General features: G+C 48.8%; 1 protein-coding gene across 2 annotated transcripts in view; it reads right to left on the reverse strand.

Moving 5' to 3' along the window:
* Positions 1-17802, reverse strand: part of DES (desmin) — a 54363-nt gene that overhangs the window by 18132 nt on the left and 18429 nt on the right. For both annotated transcript variants that reach the window (XM_085650110.1, XM_085650109.1), the window contains exons 2-6: positions 8986-9046; positions 4643-4738; positions 3017-3178; positions 938-1063; positions 53-273 (exon numbers count right to left, since the gene is read on the reverse strand). In XM_085650110.1, coding sequence (XP_085506236.1) covers positions 53-273; positions 938-1063; positions 3017-3178; positions 4643-4738; positions 8986-9046 — 666 coding nt within the window. The remainder of the gene's footprint in view (positions 1-52; positions 274-937; positions 1064-3016; positions 3179-4642; positions 4739-8985; positions 9047-17802) is intronic.

The raw sequence follows: 17802 nt of genomic DNA on the forward strand, positions 1-17802 counted from the left end.
GGCAGATGTGTCGCCTCACATAGGGATTCCTGGACTAGAATCCACAGGTTACCTGCTCTCCTCGCCCTCCAGAAGTTTGCGGTAAGTTGCGATCTCCACGTCAAGCGCCATCTTGACATTGAGCAGGTCTTGATACTCCCGAAGGTGACGGGCCATTTGTTCCTTCAGATTGCGAATCTCATCCTCCAAGCGGCCGATGGTGTCCTGGTAGCCATTGGCTTCTCCAGCGAAACGCTCCTCCAGCTCCCTCATCTGGCGCATCAAGGAGTCATTCTAGAAAGAAAGAGGACACAAAATCATGCTGCTGAAATGTTAGCTGCCTCCTCCAATGGATGAGAAGGCACCGGGGGTCTTGGATGGTCCTGGATTCTGGAAGGGAAGCAGCGTTTACAATGCTGTCAATACCACGCAGGTAGTTAACAACACTGTCGTTACAACGACCGCGTTGTTACCACGCGTGGCATTACATCGCAAGACGTTTCAACGACTTGCGCTAGGTGGCGTGCAACACCAGGGAATGTGTTGGATTTTAAATCCAACACCTTCCCTGCTGTTGCGCTAACTGGAGTAGGAATAGTAATTTATACTATTCCTAAGTACAGCGTGCTACCGAGCGCAAGTCGTTGAAACGACTTGCGATTTAATGCCACGCGTAGTTGTACCGTACTGCGTGGAAAAAGCACGCTTTGTAACGTGATACATTCCTTCGAGTAACTTTACATAGTGTAAAACAAGATGGCTTGAAGCTTGTTTCAAAGTTATGTATGGTAAGGGGTTGTCTAGTTTGTAAGGACAGTACATTCCATGTTTGTGCCCTTACATTTGAAGGTTATTTTGCTGGCAGTGACTTCCTTTCTGTAGGATGAGAGTCTGTATTAGTCTCCATGAACCTCAATGAGTAGGATAAAATGGATGCCTGTGTGGCGGCTGTACTCACGGTGCCCTTCAGTGCGTCGATCTCGCAGGTGTAAGACTGGATCTGATGCCTATACTCCATCAGCTCCTGCTTAGATTGGCGAAGGGCATCAGTGTTCTTGTGGGCGGCTTGTGTCAGGTCGGCCACCTGAGGAAGAAGAAGAGGAGTGCGACATGAGTACCTAGGTCCTGCCTGGCCTGCGTGCGGCTATCTAGGTACCAAGTGAAGCCATTGATGATTCAACTGTATCGAAAAAAAGATTACACCAAGATAAAGCTGTGCTGCTGAGGGTCTCCTTCCACAAGGGAAGTGAATGCCCGGGGATCTACTGAGAAAGTCATATCCATGCTGTAATGAGGAATTAACACCACGGGGTGTACCTGGATCAATACCGAGGAATTAATGCATAGTGCAGTACTGAGGAATTAACACTCATTGTTGTATTTTGGAATTAAAATCCAGGTTTGTACGGAAAAATTAATGCCAGGAAATAACAAAAAGAAATACGTACCCAGTGCAGTACTGAATAACTAAATTGGACTGAAGAATTAGTGTCCAGGGCTATAGTAAGTTATTAATGCCTACAACTCTAATGAAGAATTAATACTTTGCATTCATTTCGTTCCAATTCCCACATCAACGCTGCAGTATTAATACCTCGGGCTTCCCTGAATGTCATATCTCTTTGTGTCCTCAGTTGCCACTCCTGGTCCTGAAAGGCATGTCTTTCTACTTGTGGCCCAGTTTACTCTGCCCTCAATGCCATGTATTTCTTCCTGTGGCCCTAGTTGCCCTCCCCCATCCCAAACGCTATACTTCTCTACTTATTGCCCCAATTGCCTATATCCCCAATGCCATATCTCTCGTCTCTGACTTCAGTTGAGCCCCTCTCACATAAATTGCCTGCGTTTCCACTTATTGCACCAGGCGCCTCTGAGATCATGGTCATATCTCTCTTCTTCTGGCCTCCGTTGTGCTCTCTTCTGTCGCTGAACACCATGCCTCTCTACTTACAGCCCCAGTTATCTGTATCCTCAATGCCATATCTCTCTTCTTATCCTCAATGCCACATCTCTCTTCTTGTAACCTTAGTTGCTCCCCTGTGTCCTGAACATTATGCCTCCATCTTTAATGCTATATCTCTCTTCTTGTGCCTTCAGTTGTGCTCTCTTCTATCCTGAACGTCATGCCTCCCTACTTACAGCCCTGGTTACCTGTATCCTCAATGCGTATCGCTCTTCTAATGGCCTCAGTTGCCTCTTCTCCTGAAGGCCTCAGTTGTCTCTGTCCTCAGTGCCATAACGGTCTTCTTGTGCCCCTCCGTCTTGAACCCCGTGCCTCTCTACTTATAGCCCCATTTGCCTCTGCCTCAGTGCCCTCTCTCTTTCCTAAAGACCATGTCTCTCTCCTTGATAGCCCCACACACCTCTCTTCTTAATGTCATATCACTTTTCTTGAGGCCTCATTTGCCCCGCGTCCTGAACGCCACACCTGTCTACTTATAGCCCTAGTGGCTTCTGTCCTCAAGGTAATAGCTTTCTTCTTCTAGCCTCAATCCTCCTCTCAGTGCTGAACGCCAGGCCCTTCCACCTATAGCCACAACTGCCTCTGCCATCAATGTCACATCTTGCCTCTTGTGACATCAGTTGCTACCTCTCTGTCCTGAACGCCAGGCCCTTCCACCTATATCCCCAGCTGTCTCTCTCCTCAATGCCTTATCTCGCTTCTTGCGGCATCAGTTGCCACCTCTCAGTCCTGAGCGCCAGGCCCTTCCACCTATAGCCCCAGCTGTCTCTGTCCTCAATGCCTTATCTCGCTTCTTGCGGCATCAGTTGCCACCTCTCAGTCCTGAACGCCAGGCCCTTCCACCTATAGCCCCAGCTGTCTCTGTCCTCAATGCCTTATCTCACTTCTTGCGGCATCAGTTGCCACCTCTCAGTCCTGAACGCCAGGCCCTTCCACCCATTACCCCAGCTGCCTCGTTCCTGGCTTGTGGCCATAGCTGCTTGCTATCATGTTCCACCTTTGCCCCAAACCCTGATTCTTTAGCTGTGGCCTGCCCTCTCCCACCTGTGCTAAGGAGTCTTCCTTAGTCTTTACCTTGGATTTGTACCACTCTTCAGCCTCGCTGACGTTCTTTGCTGCAATATTCTCATACTGAGATCGGATGTCACGCAGGGCGGCCGTCAGGTCAGGTCTGGAGACGTCTACCTCTACTTGCACCTGTTGCTCCTGGAGCTGAGCCTGCAGGTCCCGAATTTCCTGTGGAAAGACAGAAGTTCAGCGAAATCAAATGTCATGAATCTACTTAAGTGGAACTAAATACCATCATCTTTGGAGCCTTGTGTACTGTATCCACGGATCTGGGTTCAAAGCCCTTCTGTCTAAGATATAGCTCAGCCCACAGATCTATTGACAGATCATCAAACTGCATTAGCATCAGTCAGTAGCTGATAGAACCTCAAGTAAAGAACAAGTGGACAAAGCGGTATAATTGCCAGATACAGAAATCAACCAGGTTGTAGTCATCATGTTGGTAAGGATCAGGCATTATCTAATGAAGTAACTTGGTCCAGATACTGTGTTTCACAGCTCCTTGAAGGACTGCAAGAGGTCTATGCAATAGCCAAATAGCTGGTTGTTCCTCTGCAATAGTGACCTACGGGCCAGGGGTCATTTTGTTGCTGGTAATTCACCTGGACCGGTAACTAGGTCCACTCAAACTTTCCACCTGTTATTTAGATCTTTGGCCAGTCCAGTATTATTTGAAAGCCGGTGGCTGCTACTTGCAAGCACCTGATGGCACCCCGATAGTCTGTGAACAACCCCTTGTGAGGATCACGCTTGGTCTTCCAGTCAGTCTCAGAAGGTAGACAAATGCTTGGCTACCTCTTGAGACAGTAATTACAGCATGTGGGGTAGTTGCGGACTGCTTTAGTCTGAATTCCGGGCAAGCAATTGAATATATATCCAAAATACTGTTACATAACAATACTCAATAACATCTTTGACAAAAAGGCTAACATTTTCTTCTCAATCTGTCAATTTGAATAGTTTTGGGAAAATTAGCAATCTATAGTAAGCTAATTCTTAGTTGTATGGCAAATAACTAATGGATGTAAATGTGTGAATTTATTTAAATACTTAAGGTGTATTCCATACTATTGCCTTCTAGCTCATCTGTGCCGTAAGGGAGGAGACCAACCAAATGCAAACTAGTCTCTGTCCTTCTCCAGCGCGGACTGCTTGGGGACGTTCCCCCTGAATGGCAACACAATGAGTCCCAGACCAGTTTTGGACTTGGTGTGCCTGCCACTTAGGGTGACTCGTACGGCAAAACTGTGATGGTTGGAAATGGGTGAACCACTGGTAATTGCTCAAAGTGCATTCCATATCCTTTTTATTTAGTGATGAATTTATTTATCTATTTTTAGCATTAACCATGTGACTGATCCTAAATTAGCAGAGCCCATTGGAGAATAATAATCAATGTTGAGAATGTATCCTATGTTGGTGGGTTATCTCGGCCTGATGGAATGTTTGAGTATGATCGGTCATGTAGGGCTGCTTGTCTAAGTATATTGGTCTTGTCGCATTGGTCGCTGGTCAGGGGCGTCTCTAGCCTCAATGGCATTGGCCATGAGTCAACAGTGTCAGGCCTGATTACATGGGCTGCTGATGAGTTAAGATTATCACTTAACAATTATGAGATATCTGCAGTTTTACCTCTTCATGGATCTTCTTCAGGAAAGCAATCTCTTCCTGCAAAGACTCAATTCTTCTCTCCAGGTCAATGCGGGCCAGTGTGGCAGAATCCACATCCTACAGAAGGAGGCAGAAAGAAAGCGATCAGACGCAAACAGATCAGTGGTTGATGGTGACTGTCGCAAAGCAGAAATTCATGAAACGCTTATATCAGAGACATTATCTAGGCACAGGAGTAAGGGAAAAAAAATGAAGCTGTCGCTAACAGAGGCATACACAAGACATATAATTCATGTGACTGAAGGTACTGGCACCAGTAGAGAGTTAGTGACTGGGCAAACAGCTCATGATGAACATGCAGTATCACCAGTATAGACATCGGTCGGATAGAGGGTGCGCTTAAGAACGATTCTGTCATCTATCACAGTGATTAGTGCTCAGCTCGGGAAACATTTTTGTTGCACAGAATAGGAATGGGGGCATTAAGAGGGTTGTCCTTGTAGAAAATATGGGAGAACAGGGATCAACTGTGCATTTAACAGTACATTGTTTCAAACCATTTGGCTGAAAAGCAATAGGTTTTGCAGGCCACTCATGACATTGTCGAACACTTTCTTGTTGCACTAAATATGTCGGATACTCACCATTAGTGTTTGTGGATAGGGTTTAAACCTAGCAAAAGCCTTGTGAAAATGGGATCAGACTGTGCATTTTTCAGTCTTTTTTCCATAATAACCGTTTAAAAAGCCATACAGTTGGAGTTATGAGGATCTGAATGTAATCATTATCAGCTACCTATCATTTGCAAAGTATATATATATAGCCTCCTCGTGTCATTATCCCATCCCATTCCTTATGAGTGGATTTATCCTAATACTAAGCCTTTATCTGAAGAGGATCCTGGGGAAAGGCCTTTCAGTCTTTTATCTGTTAACATTAGGAGTCCTTGTGCCTTTAGTCTTACCTGTAAATATTAGAAGTTCTTAGAAACAGGCTCAGTTAAGGTAACTATTGCTGTAAAACAAATCCTTTGCAAAACCCCCAACGAGGTGTGTACTTCCATGAGGTTGGCAGACACAAACATGGAACCTCCACGGTTAGACATCAGCCAGTGGGAGCATTTCAACCCTAGGAAACTTGAAGTTTAATTTATGGCTTTACCACATTGCCCAAATTTTGCTTATTGTGAACTGTATTAAAAATCTGTGCACGTTCCACAGCACAGTGGCAATTCGTTTGTGAGAGTTCTTCCACAGTTTCACCATAAGAACCACTCAGACCTCAGTTGTTGTGTAATGAGCAAGATGGAAACTATGGAACCAGAAACTGTGCTTTTTAAATATAAATGTCTGCTTCCAGTTGGGTCAAATTGTGTGCTTCTGTGTAATCCCTTTCTGAACATATTTCTCTGTTCCTTTTGTTTGTTAACATAGATAGGAAAAACTTGCATCAAATCAAATACTGGCAGTAAGTATGTGATAAGAAAACTGGCCTGTACCCCAACAATCATTTGATTTTACCCATAGGGGAGAGGACACCCAGTCTCATAGTCCACTCACTAAAAGATGGTGTAGTGAGAAAGTGATCCATCTTGAATCAAGGTGTCCTGCACCGTGCCTCTTGTTTTACTAATGGCGTTGTTGTCAGGGCAAACGGGGGCATGAATGTTTTTAACTTCATGTTTGAAAACTCTCACCTTTAGTAAATGCCTCTCAATGCAGCGATATAATCTGATGTCGTTTGGTGAAACGCTTCAGCATGTTAGTGAAATACACTTCTGAGTATCTTCAAGAGACATTATCATATTTGTATTTGCTTGTTGCAAGATGTTTTTAAAAAGGATGTGTTCCTAAAGATCGCTGTGCAGGACACCTTCATTGCTTCGTTTACTCCAGTTTACATGCAAATAAGTACTCGCTTGTTTTGACATGTTTCTAAATGTTAGCCCCCAGTCAAGTGAACAGCAGCCAGTGCGGCTGGTCACCGGGGATGGTGGGTGGCAAGTAAACGTCAGGAAGGCATCCCTTTGAGTATAGCTGATGAAACGCCTCCACGTTGATCCTCACAAAGAGCACCAACTGTCCCCTGGCGGGACTAAGCATGAATTATCACTCAAAATCAGTGTCAATTATATTACAAAAAAACATTATTTTGTTCTCAAACATCATCATGAAATTTTCGAAATACATACATTTTGGCAGCTTTTTATTAGGGGTAAATAATATCAATGATATTTAAACAAAAGAGATTTTCATTCAGTGAATAGGCGTGGAGCTCACTGATGCAAGCTTGTCATCTTCATTCAGATGCGTATACAGCCTAACATTGGACACTCTGGCCCTCACTTATGGGGATTTGGCATAGGGCAGAGGAGCAAGTCACCTTCTTGCGCTGTCCTACGCCAAAATGAAAGAGCAGGAAATCACCGTATTTATCTAATACTGCGCATTCCTGTCTTTTCCCCCAGCGCTAGTGCCGTTTCGGCAGTCTAGCCCCAATGCAGTCACTCGTGCACCACGGTGCAAGAGTGCCTGTGTTGTCAGCAGGATCATCTTTACGCAGGAAGAATCACCATCCTGCACAGAAACAATCCTAAGAGGCATTTTCCTCTTCCTATAGAAAGAGGATGTAACGAGGAGAAATAAAGCTATTTCTCCTCGTTACGCCTCACCTCGGGAGGCGTAAGGATTTGGTGCTTCCCTAGGTTTACATGCTCTTATAAATCTGGGGATGTGTCAAAATCCATGAGTGTTGCATAGGAACACCCACCGCGGCGCCCATTGAACACCTCCAGAGTGCAGATTAAGGTAATGCAGCGATTTGTGCTGTCTTACCTTGCTCCATATCTATGAGGCCATACAAAGCAACGCATAGTGGCCTCGTGGCCTCATAGATATGATTTTGTAATCTGCGCCGCCGGAGCATCACAAAGAAGTGACGATCCGGCAGCTCAAGGAGCTCGTAAATATACCCTTCCACCTCACATGCCATTGCGCTCCCATGCCAATGATATGCTATTGGTTGCCTCTATATGTCAGCGACACCGGGATGGCCATATAAACCATCCATATGGGTGACCACCATATATATGCCAGGAGTGATAGAAGGTTTAGGAATAAGAAGCACTCACGATATAAATGAGGGTCACCTAATGCCATAGCCCAGTGGTTCCCAAACTGTGTGCCGTGGCTCCCTGGGGAGCCACCAACCCTAGCCAGGGGAGCCGCTCACCAAGCACTTTAATGCATTTACTGTTGAAGGGTCTGTTGGCTTCAGTTAAACTAATTAGACTTAAACGCATGATGTCAATGATTTGTAAGTGACATGCCTACAGCTGTTAAGATAGTTCTTAATTGATGGCATGTTGAGGGAGATGACCTCCATATTTCAATGGATCCCCACGTTCCAACACTCCCAAAGTAGGTGGAAGATGCCTGAGTTTTTTTCTTATACTCGTTAATAGTTTTGTTTTTTTCCAAATGCATTTTACCCGAATGCAAGTTATCAGGAAAGTACAGTTGTCCTGTCTATTAAACACACTAATTATTATTAAGTATTGACATTTGTGCTAGAATCATAGGTACTTCCAGTACACTTTTCTTTCAGTACACACACATTTCCAGACAGGCCTGCTCTCTCCTTGAGCCTAGGGAAGTAAAAAACCATATACGGCATAATGGCAATATTTTGAAGCAAGAAAGAAGAACGTTTAAAAAACACAAATCTGAGTAATTTATTTAACTTGCATTGATTTGGAGGCAATTTTAGGGAGGAGACTGCAAAAATAAAGTTGTATGTGGTTTACAAAATCGTGAGTCACCCTGCTGAGAGGTTTGATGGTACGTATGACATAGGTAGAACTGGAAGTGCATGCAAATATTCTTCTAGTGCAGAAACACTTTGGCAATGGGGCCTACATGCATAGGGGTGCGATCTAGCACTGTAAGTGGGATACAGTTTGAGAAGGTACTAAAGGCATGGGCAAAGAACTGTAACTAGGAATATTTTGTTAGATGTGCCACCTTAGTAATACGAAACACCCTGCGTATATGACTATAATACCTTCATCAACTTCATCCCAATTATTTTCAGGGAGAACAATGCAAGTACTCCCGAGGCTGGGCTTACATCCCGCCCACTCTCCCAAAAAAATAACAGTGGGGAGCCACGAGCAATGGTCAATGGGTGAAGGGAGCCGCGGGTCAAAAAAGTTTGGGAACCACTGCCATAGCCAGTACAATGCCTAAAATTATCATAGTATGCTAAGAAGTAGCGATGAAGAGAGCCATGCCCTGAGGTGAGAGGGGGTCTGGGTCCGATGCCAGCACAGGTCGGCAGAGGCATAAAGGGAAAGATTGACCTACCGCTCGGAAAGCAGCTAGATTGTTCTCTGCATCTTCCTTCAGCTGGATCTCCTCCTGCAACCTGGAGAAAAACACACAGGGTTACCAGAGGTAGAGTAAATAGAGGCAGGTTTAAGGCAGAGGGAGGAGTCAGTCTCTTTGGCGTTATGGGAGCAGTAGTTCCAGATATAGGTTGGAGAGTAAGACTTGGATCTGAGCGGGAACAGTCAGCGTTATTGAAGAGGGGGGGGAACCAGATACAGGAATAATATAAGAGAGTAGGACCTGGGCACAGCAATGAGTGTCAGATCCAGAGCAAAGCAACCAATGTTAACGTAAGACAGGGGTCTTAAACCTCTTCTGCATACCGCCCACCCCGAATTTAAAAAGAAAATCTAGCCTTCCAAACCTCCTATCAAATGATGGAGCCTGCTAAAATGTTTAAAGTGAATGGCAAATAATGCTGCTATTGCGCTTTAGAAGGTATTGTATTTGGATGAACTCGCAGACAGCAGAACACACATGATATTTAGTGCTGGAAGCCTCCACCTCCACTCTCCAAGTATCACATGGAACATATCCCAACGGTGTGTACGGCACAAGCAGTAGCGGCGGTTAATTGTGCCTGACATACATTGGAAGTCAGGAAGAGAGGAAACATTCCTAACAGCCAGTGCTTTACAGTTTGGGCAGTTCAGCAGAGGTCCTACCCTTGATCACCTGTACTCCGATCAGGTTATGACTTCAGAAGAGCCTTCTGTCTCAGAAGCAGGGCAGAGTCCTCCGCCGGAACCTACACAACTCACACCTCCATGTGTTCATACTGAGTGGTGGCAATTGCTTTTGATGGTTGATGTCATCCTCGCCATCAGACACCCTTGCACAAAATCCATTTGTGTCAGGCGCTGTGCAAAATGTGTAGCCTTGTGTGTTGTTTATGCCACTGGCCCTTCACAGGGGAAGTTGTTGGACATCCTAGGTTGTTTTCTCCTTTAGCTCAGCAAGGTCTTGCAGTAGGCACTGTAAAAGCTTATCTGTCCTTCTTTGCCACTTCAACATTTGCCAGACCAACAACCCTTGTTCATATCACCGGTTGTGATAAGAATATTAAAGGTTTGACACACATATTCCCCACAGTGGGACCTTAACTTAGTCTTGGCATCCCTCATTTGACACCTCTTGCTACTCCAGACCTTAAAGACAGTCTTCCTCATTGCAATTACATCAGCTTGTCATCAGCACTGCTTGTGCAACCGCGCACTCCACTTTTATCTGGACAAATTGGAACAAAGGACTTGGGCAGCCTTCTTACCAAAAATTGTGACTCCTTTCCAGGTTGGGCGATTCATCGCTCTACTCGTAATATTCACTCTCTTTCACTCCTCAAAAGAGGAGAGGCTTCATTGGTTGGAGCCCAAAAGGGCTTTAAGCTTTTACATATTTTGTACCATGGATCATTGAGTAGCTGATCAACTTTTTGTGGGGTGTTCCGGAGCAAAGAAAGGGACGGCTGTGCAGAAGAGGACTATGTCCAGGTGGGTAGTTCACTGTATTAAAATCTGCTATGCACTGGCCAAGAAGCAGCCCCTGGACGGTCTGAAAGGCCACTGTACCAGGGCAAAGGCCGCTACCACTGCATTGGTGCCAGCAGTGCCGGTCCCCAATATCTGCCTGACTGCATTGTCGGTGTCATGCATACATTCACGAGGCACTACTGCCTTAATATCCAGGTCCGGCAAGAAGGACACTTTAAATCCCAGAGACAGGGCTGCAGAACGCCAGGTATGATACCTAAAGCTCAGTACAGGGCGCAGAATATTCAGCAGCAGAGAACAGTATCCGATGCTCAAATCCCAGGGACAGGGCTCAGAATACCTGACAGCAGGTGAGAGCATGAGACACCCAAAGCCCAGAGACAGGGCGACACAATATGTGACAGCACATATTATGATGATAACTAAAGCTCAGGTGCAGGGTGCAGAACGGATGACACCAGGTGATAGTAGGGTACCTAATGCCTTGCTGCCTCTCAGGGGTTTGAGCCTTCCCTTTAACCCCAATATATAAATATGTAGTCACAAAGTTGTTCCTCTCGCGTCTCTAGGCGCATTACAGAGCGTGAAACACAACTCTAGTCTCCTACAGATTCGGCTCTCGGTTCACTGTCCTAGGAAAGTTAAAAGGCTGGGTTGGTCATGCCGGGTCTCAGAGTTTGGGTTTCACAGAGATCTGTCCAACAGTGATCTACAACTGGTGTGTAGAAGGGTACACCAAAGGTAGTTCTAAGCCCTCCCATGAAGGGCAGGAGTGTTGTGCAGAAGCAGACACATCCTCTACAACCCAGCTTTAACATGTAAATTGCGTCTGCTGGATACATGCCAGGCTGAGGGTGTGAGGGGGTGGCAGAGGCGAGGAATGCTAGGACAGGGAGGGCTGAAAGGGATAGTATGGAGATGGTGCATGTTGGAGCCATGCCAGGGCTCGGTGTGGGCATGGGGGAGAAAGTAGCAAGGGACAGGAGATGGCTAAGAGGGAGAGGAAGGAGATGGTGCATTCTGGAGCTATGCCAGGGCTCGGTGTGGGCATGGGGAGAGAAGGAAGCGAGGGACAGGAGATGGCTGAGAGGGAGAGGAGGGAGATGGTGCATTCTGGAGCCATGCCAGGGCTCGGTGTGGGCATGGGCAGAGAAGGATGCGAGGGACAGCCGAGGGGTGAGAGGGAGAGGAGGGGGGAAGTAATGCATGTTGGAGCCATGCCAGGGCTCGGTGTGGGCATGGGTATAGAAGGATGCGAAGGACAGGCATGGGCTGAGAGGGACAGTATGGAGATGGTGCATGTTGGAGCCATGCCAGGGCTCGGTGTGGGCATGGGTAGAGAAGGAAGCGAGGGCTAAGAGGGAGAGTGCTGATAGGGAGAGGAGGGAGGGTAGGGGTAGTGCATGTTGGAGCCATGCCAGGGCTTGGTGTGGGCATGGGTAGGGAAGGATGCTAGGGAAAGGCGAGGGCTGAGAGGGACAGCATGAAGATGGTGCGTGTTGGAGCCATGCGAGGGCTCGGTGTGGGCATGGGGAGAGAAGGAAGCGATGGACAGGAAATGGCTGAGAGGGAGAGAAGGGAGAGTGTGCATTCTGGGGCCATGTCAGGGCTTGGTGGGGGCATGGGGAGAGAAGGATGCGAGGGACAGGGAGGGCTGAGAGGGAGAGGGTTGTGATGGTGCATGCTGGAGCCATGCCAGGTCTAGGTGTGGGCATGGGCAGAGAAGGATGCGAGGGACAGCCGAGGGCTGAGAGGGAGAGGAGGGGGGAAGTAGTGTATGTTGGAGCCATGCCAGGGCTCGGTGAGGGCATGGGTAGAGAAGGATGCGAAGGACAGGTGAGGGCTGAGAGGGACAGTATGGAGATGGTGCATGATGGAGCCATGCCAGGGCTCACTGTGGGCGTGGGGAGGGAAGGTAGCGAGGGACAGGAAATGGCTGAGAGTGACAGTATGGAGATGGTGCATGCTGGAGCCATGCCAGGGCTCGGTGTGGGCGGGAAAGGGTGGAGATGGTGCGTGCTTGAGCCATGCCAGGGCTCGTTGTGGGCGAGAGGAGACGGCTGAGCGGGAGAGGGTGGAGATGGTGCATGTTGGAGCCATGCCAGGGCTCGGTGTGGGCATGGGCAGAGAAGGATGCGAGGGACAGCCGAGGGCTGAGAGGGAGAGGAGGGGGGAAGTAGTGTATGTTGGAGCCATGCCAGGGTTCGGTGTGGGTATGGGTAGAGAAGGATGCGAAGGACAGGTGAGGGCTGAGAGGGACAGTATGGAGATGGTGCATGATGGAGCCATGCCAGGGCTCACTGTGGGCATGGGGAGGGAAGGAAGCGAGGGACAGGAAATGGCTGAGAGTGACAGTATGGAGATGGTGCATGCTGGAGCCATGCCAGGGCTCGGTGTGGGCGGGAGAGGATGGAGATGGTGCATGCTCGAGCCATGCCAGGGCTCGTTGTAGGCGAGAGGAGACGGCTGAGCGGCAGAGGGTGGAGATGGTGCATGTTGGAGCCATGCCAGGGCTCGGTGTGGGCACGGGCAGAGAAGGATGCGAGGGACAGCCGAGGGCTGAGAGGGACAGGAGGGGGGAAGTAGTGCATGTTGGAGCCATGCCAGGGCTCGGTGTGGGCATGGGTAGAGAAGGATGCGAAGGACAGGTGAGGGCTGAGAGGGACAGTATGGAGATGGTGCATGATGGAGCCATGCCAGGGCTCGGTGTGGGCATGGGTAGAGAAGGATGCGAAGGGCAGGTGAGGGCTGAGAGGGACAGTATGGAGATGGTGCATGATGGAGCCATGCCAGGGCTCACTGTGGGCATGGGGAGGGAAGGAAGCGAGGGACAGGAAATGGCTGAGAGTGACAGTATGGAGATGGTGCATGCTGGAGCCATGCCAGGGCTTGGTGTGGGCGGGAGAGGGTGGAGATGGTGCGTGCTCGAGGCATGCCAGGGCTCGTTGTGGGCGAGAGGAGACGGCTGAGCGGGAGAGGGTGGAGATGGTGCATGTTGGAGCCATGCCAGGGCTCGGTGTGGGCATGGGCAGAGAAGGATGCGAGGGACAGCTGAGGGCTGAGAGGGAGAGGAGGGGGGAAGTAGTGCATGTTGGAGCCATGCCAGGGCTCGGTTTGGGCATGGGGAGAGAAGGATGCGAAGGACAGGTGAGGGCTGAGAGGGACAGTATGGAGATGGTGCATGATGGAGCCATGCCAGGGCTCGGTGTGGGCATGGGGAGAGAAGGATGCGAGGGCTGAGAGGGACAGTATGGAGATGGTGCATGTTGGAGCCAGGCTCGGTGTGGGCGAGAGGAGCGGGCTGAGGAGACAAGGGTGCGAGGGACGGGAGAGGGCTGAGCGGAAGAGCACTGCCAGGGCGCATGGTGGAGAGGGAGAGCTCTCTTGCCCATGTCCTATTATAGGCACATCCTCCCATGCCTCTGCACGGAGCCATTGCCACGCCGTGATGTCAGCCTCAGACAATGCCGGGGACGGAGGCCAGAGCCTTATAGGGAGGTAGCCGAGGAGGCGCCGCCAGAGAGATGGGCTTGTACTGCAGGAGGTACTCGACTTGGCAGCTTCATGGGGCTTATTTATACCCTCATAATCAGGAGCTGTTTATACCGAGCATAATCAGGGGAAATGTAGAAAGTGACACACAGTGGAGCGGTTGTGTTCACCGTGCTGTGCTTCTTCCATAGAGCTGTGGATATGACTGAATGACTCCCGGAACAGAAAGGGAGGCCTGTGGTGTGTCACGTTAGGCTCAGGGTGTGTGCGGAAACATACAGGGCCTGTCTCCTGTAGTGTTCGGTGTCTCAGTGCTGACACAGTAAGCCGTAGTCTGTCACCTACGAGTCTTGTGGGGCTCAGAGAGGATGGGCACAAGCATACAGGACCTGTCTCCTGTAGTGTTGGGTGTCTCAGTGCTGGCACAGTAAGCTGTAGTAGTCTGTTACCTCTGAGTCTAGTTGGGCTCAGGGGATGGGTACAAGCATACAGGACCTGTCTCCTGTAGTGTTGGGTGTCTCAGTGCTGACACAGTAATCCATAGTCTGTTACCTTTGAGTCTAGTTGGGCTCAGGGGATGGGTACAAGCATACAGGACCTGTCTCCTGTCCTGTTGGGTGACCCATTGCTGGCACAGTAAGCCGTAGTCTGTCACCTACGAGTCTTGTGGGGCTCAGAGGGGATGGGCACAAGCATACAGGACCTGTCTCCTGTAGTGCTGGGCGTCTCACTGCTGGCACAGTAAGCTTAGTAGTCTGTTACCTCTGAGTGTAGTTGGGCTCAGGGGATGGGTACAAGCATACAGGACCTGTCTCCTGTAGTGTTGGGTGTCTCAGTGCTGACACAGTAATCCATAGTCTGTTACCTCTGAGTGTAGTTGGGCTCAGCGGATGGGTACAAGCATACAGGACCTGTCTCCTGTAGTGTTGGGTGTCTCAGTGCTGACACAGTAATCCATAGTCTGTTACCTCTGAGTCTAGTTGGGCTCAGGGGATGGGTACAAGCATACAGGACCTGTCTCCTGTAGTGTTGGGTGTCTCAGTGCTGACACAGTAATCCATAGTCTGTTACCTCTGAGTCTAGTTGGGCTCAGGGGATGGGTACAAGCATACAGGACCTGTCTCCTGTAGTGTTGGGTGTCTCAGTGCTGGCACTGTATGCTGTAGTAGTCTGTTATCTCTCAGTCTTGTGGGGCTCAGGGGATGGGCACAAGCATACAGGGCCTGTCTCCTGTAGTGTTGGGTGTCTCAGTGCTGGCACAGTAAGCTGTAGTTGTCTGTTACCTCTGAGTGTAGCTGGGCTCAGGGGATGGGTACAAGCATACAGGGCCTGTCTCCTGTAGTGTTGGGTGTCTCAGTGCTGGCACAGTAAGGTGTATTCTGTCACCTACGAGTCTTGTGGGGCTCAGGGGATGGGCACAAGCATACATGACCTGTCTCCTGTAGTGTTGGGTGTCTCAGTGCTGGCACAGTAAGCTGTAGTAGTCTGTTACCTCTGAGTCTAGCTGGGCTCAGGGGATGGGTACACGCATACAGGACCTGTCTCCTGTAGTGTCAGGTGTCTCAGTGCTGGCACAGTAAGCTGTGGTAGTCTGTTACCTCAGAGTCTAGTTGGGCTCAGGGGATGTACACAAGTATACAGGACCTGTGTCCTGTAGTGTTGGGTGTCTCAGTGCTGGCACAGTAAGCTGTAGATAGTTACAGGATGAAGAGCCTTTCCCTGCTAGACCTGGATAGCTATGGAGAAATAGATACAGGATGCACAGCCTTTCCCTGCTAGACCTGGGTAGCTATGGGGAGGTAAATGCAGGATACAGTGCCTTTCGCTGCTGGATCTCAACAGATTTGGTGAGATAGTCACAGGATGCAGAGCCTGTCGCTGCTAGACCTGCACAGCTTTAGTGAGATAGTTACATAATGCAGAGCCTGTCGCTGCTAGACGTGGATTGCTTTTTGAGAATTGCTATAGGAAGCAGAGCCTATCATAATGATCTTGATACGTTTGGGGAGATACCTACAGGATGCAGAGCCTGCCACTGCTAGACCTGGATAGCTTTTGGGAGATAGTTAAAGGATTCAGAGCCTGTTGTTGCTAGACCTGGATAGCTTTAAGGAACTAGTTACAGGATGCAGAGCCTTTCCCTGCTAGACCTGGATAGCTATGGGGAGATAGATACAGGATATGGAACCTTTTGCTGCAAATTCTGGATAGCTTTAGGGAAATAGTTACAGGATACAGAGCATGTCGTTGCTGGATCTGGATAGCTTTGGGAAGATAGTTACAGGATACAGGGACTGTCTTGATAAACTTGATACCTTTGGGGAGAGAGTTACAGGATGCATAGCCTTTCCGTGCTAGACCTGGATAGCTTTGGGGAGATAAATACAGGATGCAGAGCCTTTCCCTGCTAGACCTGGATAGCTCTGGGGAGATAGATACAGGATACAGAGCCTTTCGCTGCTTGATCTCAATAGATTTGTTGAGATAGTTACAGGATGCAGAGCCTCTCGGTGCTAGACCTGGATAGCTTTAGTGAGATAGCTACAGGATGCATATCCTGTCATTGCTAGATCTGGATAGGTTTGCGGGGATAGCTACAGGATGCAGAGCCTGTCGCTGCTAGATCTGGATATCTTTGGGTGGGTAGTTACATGATACAGAGCCTGTTGTGCTGGATCTGGATTGCTTTGGGGAGATACTTACAGGAAACAGAGCCTCTGGATAGGTTTGGGGAGATATTTGCTGGATCTAGAGCCTGTCACTGCTGGATCTGGATAAGTTTGGGGAGATAGATACAGGATACAGAGCCTGCCAGTGCTGGATCAATATAGCTGTGGGGCGATAGTTAAAGGGTGCAGAGCCTGTCCCTGCTAGACCTGGATAGCTTCAGGGAGATAGTTACAGGATTCAGTGAAGGTCGCTGCTAACCTGGATACCTTTGGAGAGATAGTTACAGGATACAGAGCCTTTTCCTGCTAGACCTGGATAGCTATGGGGAGATAGATACAGGATACGGAGCCTTACGCTGCTGGATCTGGATAGATATGGTGAGATAGTTACAGGAATCGGAGCCTGTCGCTGCTAGACCTGGATAGCTCTAGTGAGATAGCTACAGGATGCAGAACCTGTCGTTGCTAGATCTGGATAGGTTTGGGGAGATAGTTACAGGATTCAGAGCCTGTCGCTGCTAGACCTGGGTAGCTTTGGGGAAATAGTTATAGGATGCAAAGCCTATCGCTGCTAGACCTGGTTAGCTTTGAGGAGGTAGTTACAGGATGTAGAGCCTGCCGTGCTAGATCTGGATAGCTTTGGGGAGACACGTACAGGAAACAGAGCCTGTCACTGCTGGATCTGGATAGATCTGGGGAGATATTTGCTTGATACAGAGCCTGGTGCTGCTGGATCTGGATAGGTTAGGGGCGATAGATACAGGATACAGAGCCTGTAACTGCTGGGTCAGCATAGCTGTGGGGCAATAGTTACAGGATAGGGGCCTGTCACTGCTGGATATGTATAGGTTTGGGGAAATATTTACAGGATGCAGAGCCTGTCGCTGCTAAACCTAGATAGCTTTAGGGAGATAGTTACAGGATACATAGCCTGTTGCTGCTGGATCTGGATAGGTTTGTGGAGTTAGTTACAGGATGCAGAGCCTGTTGCTGCTGGATAGGTTTAGGTAGATATTTACAGGATGCAGAGCTGTTGCATTCGGATAATTTGGGTAGAAAAATTCAAGATACAGAGCTTGCCCTTGCTAGACCTGGATAGCTCTGAGGAGATAGTTACAGGAAACACAACTTGTCGCTGCTAG

This window comes from Triturus cristatus, chromosome 3_2, assembly GCF_964204655.1.
Source record: "Triturus cristatus chromosome 3_2, aTriCri1.1, whole genome shotgun sequence".
Lineage (NCBI taxonomy): Eukaryota > Metazoa > Chordata > Amphibia > Caudata > Salamandridae > Triturus > Triturus cristatus.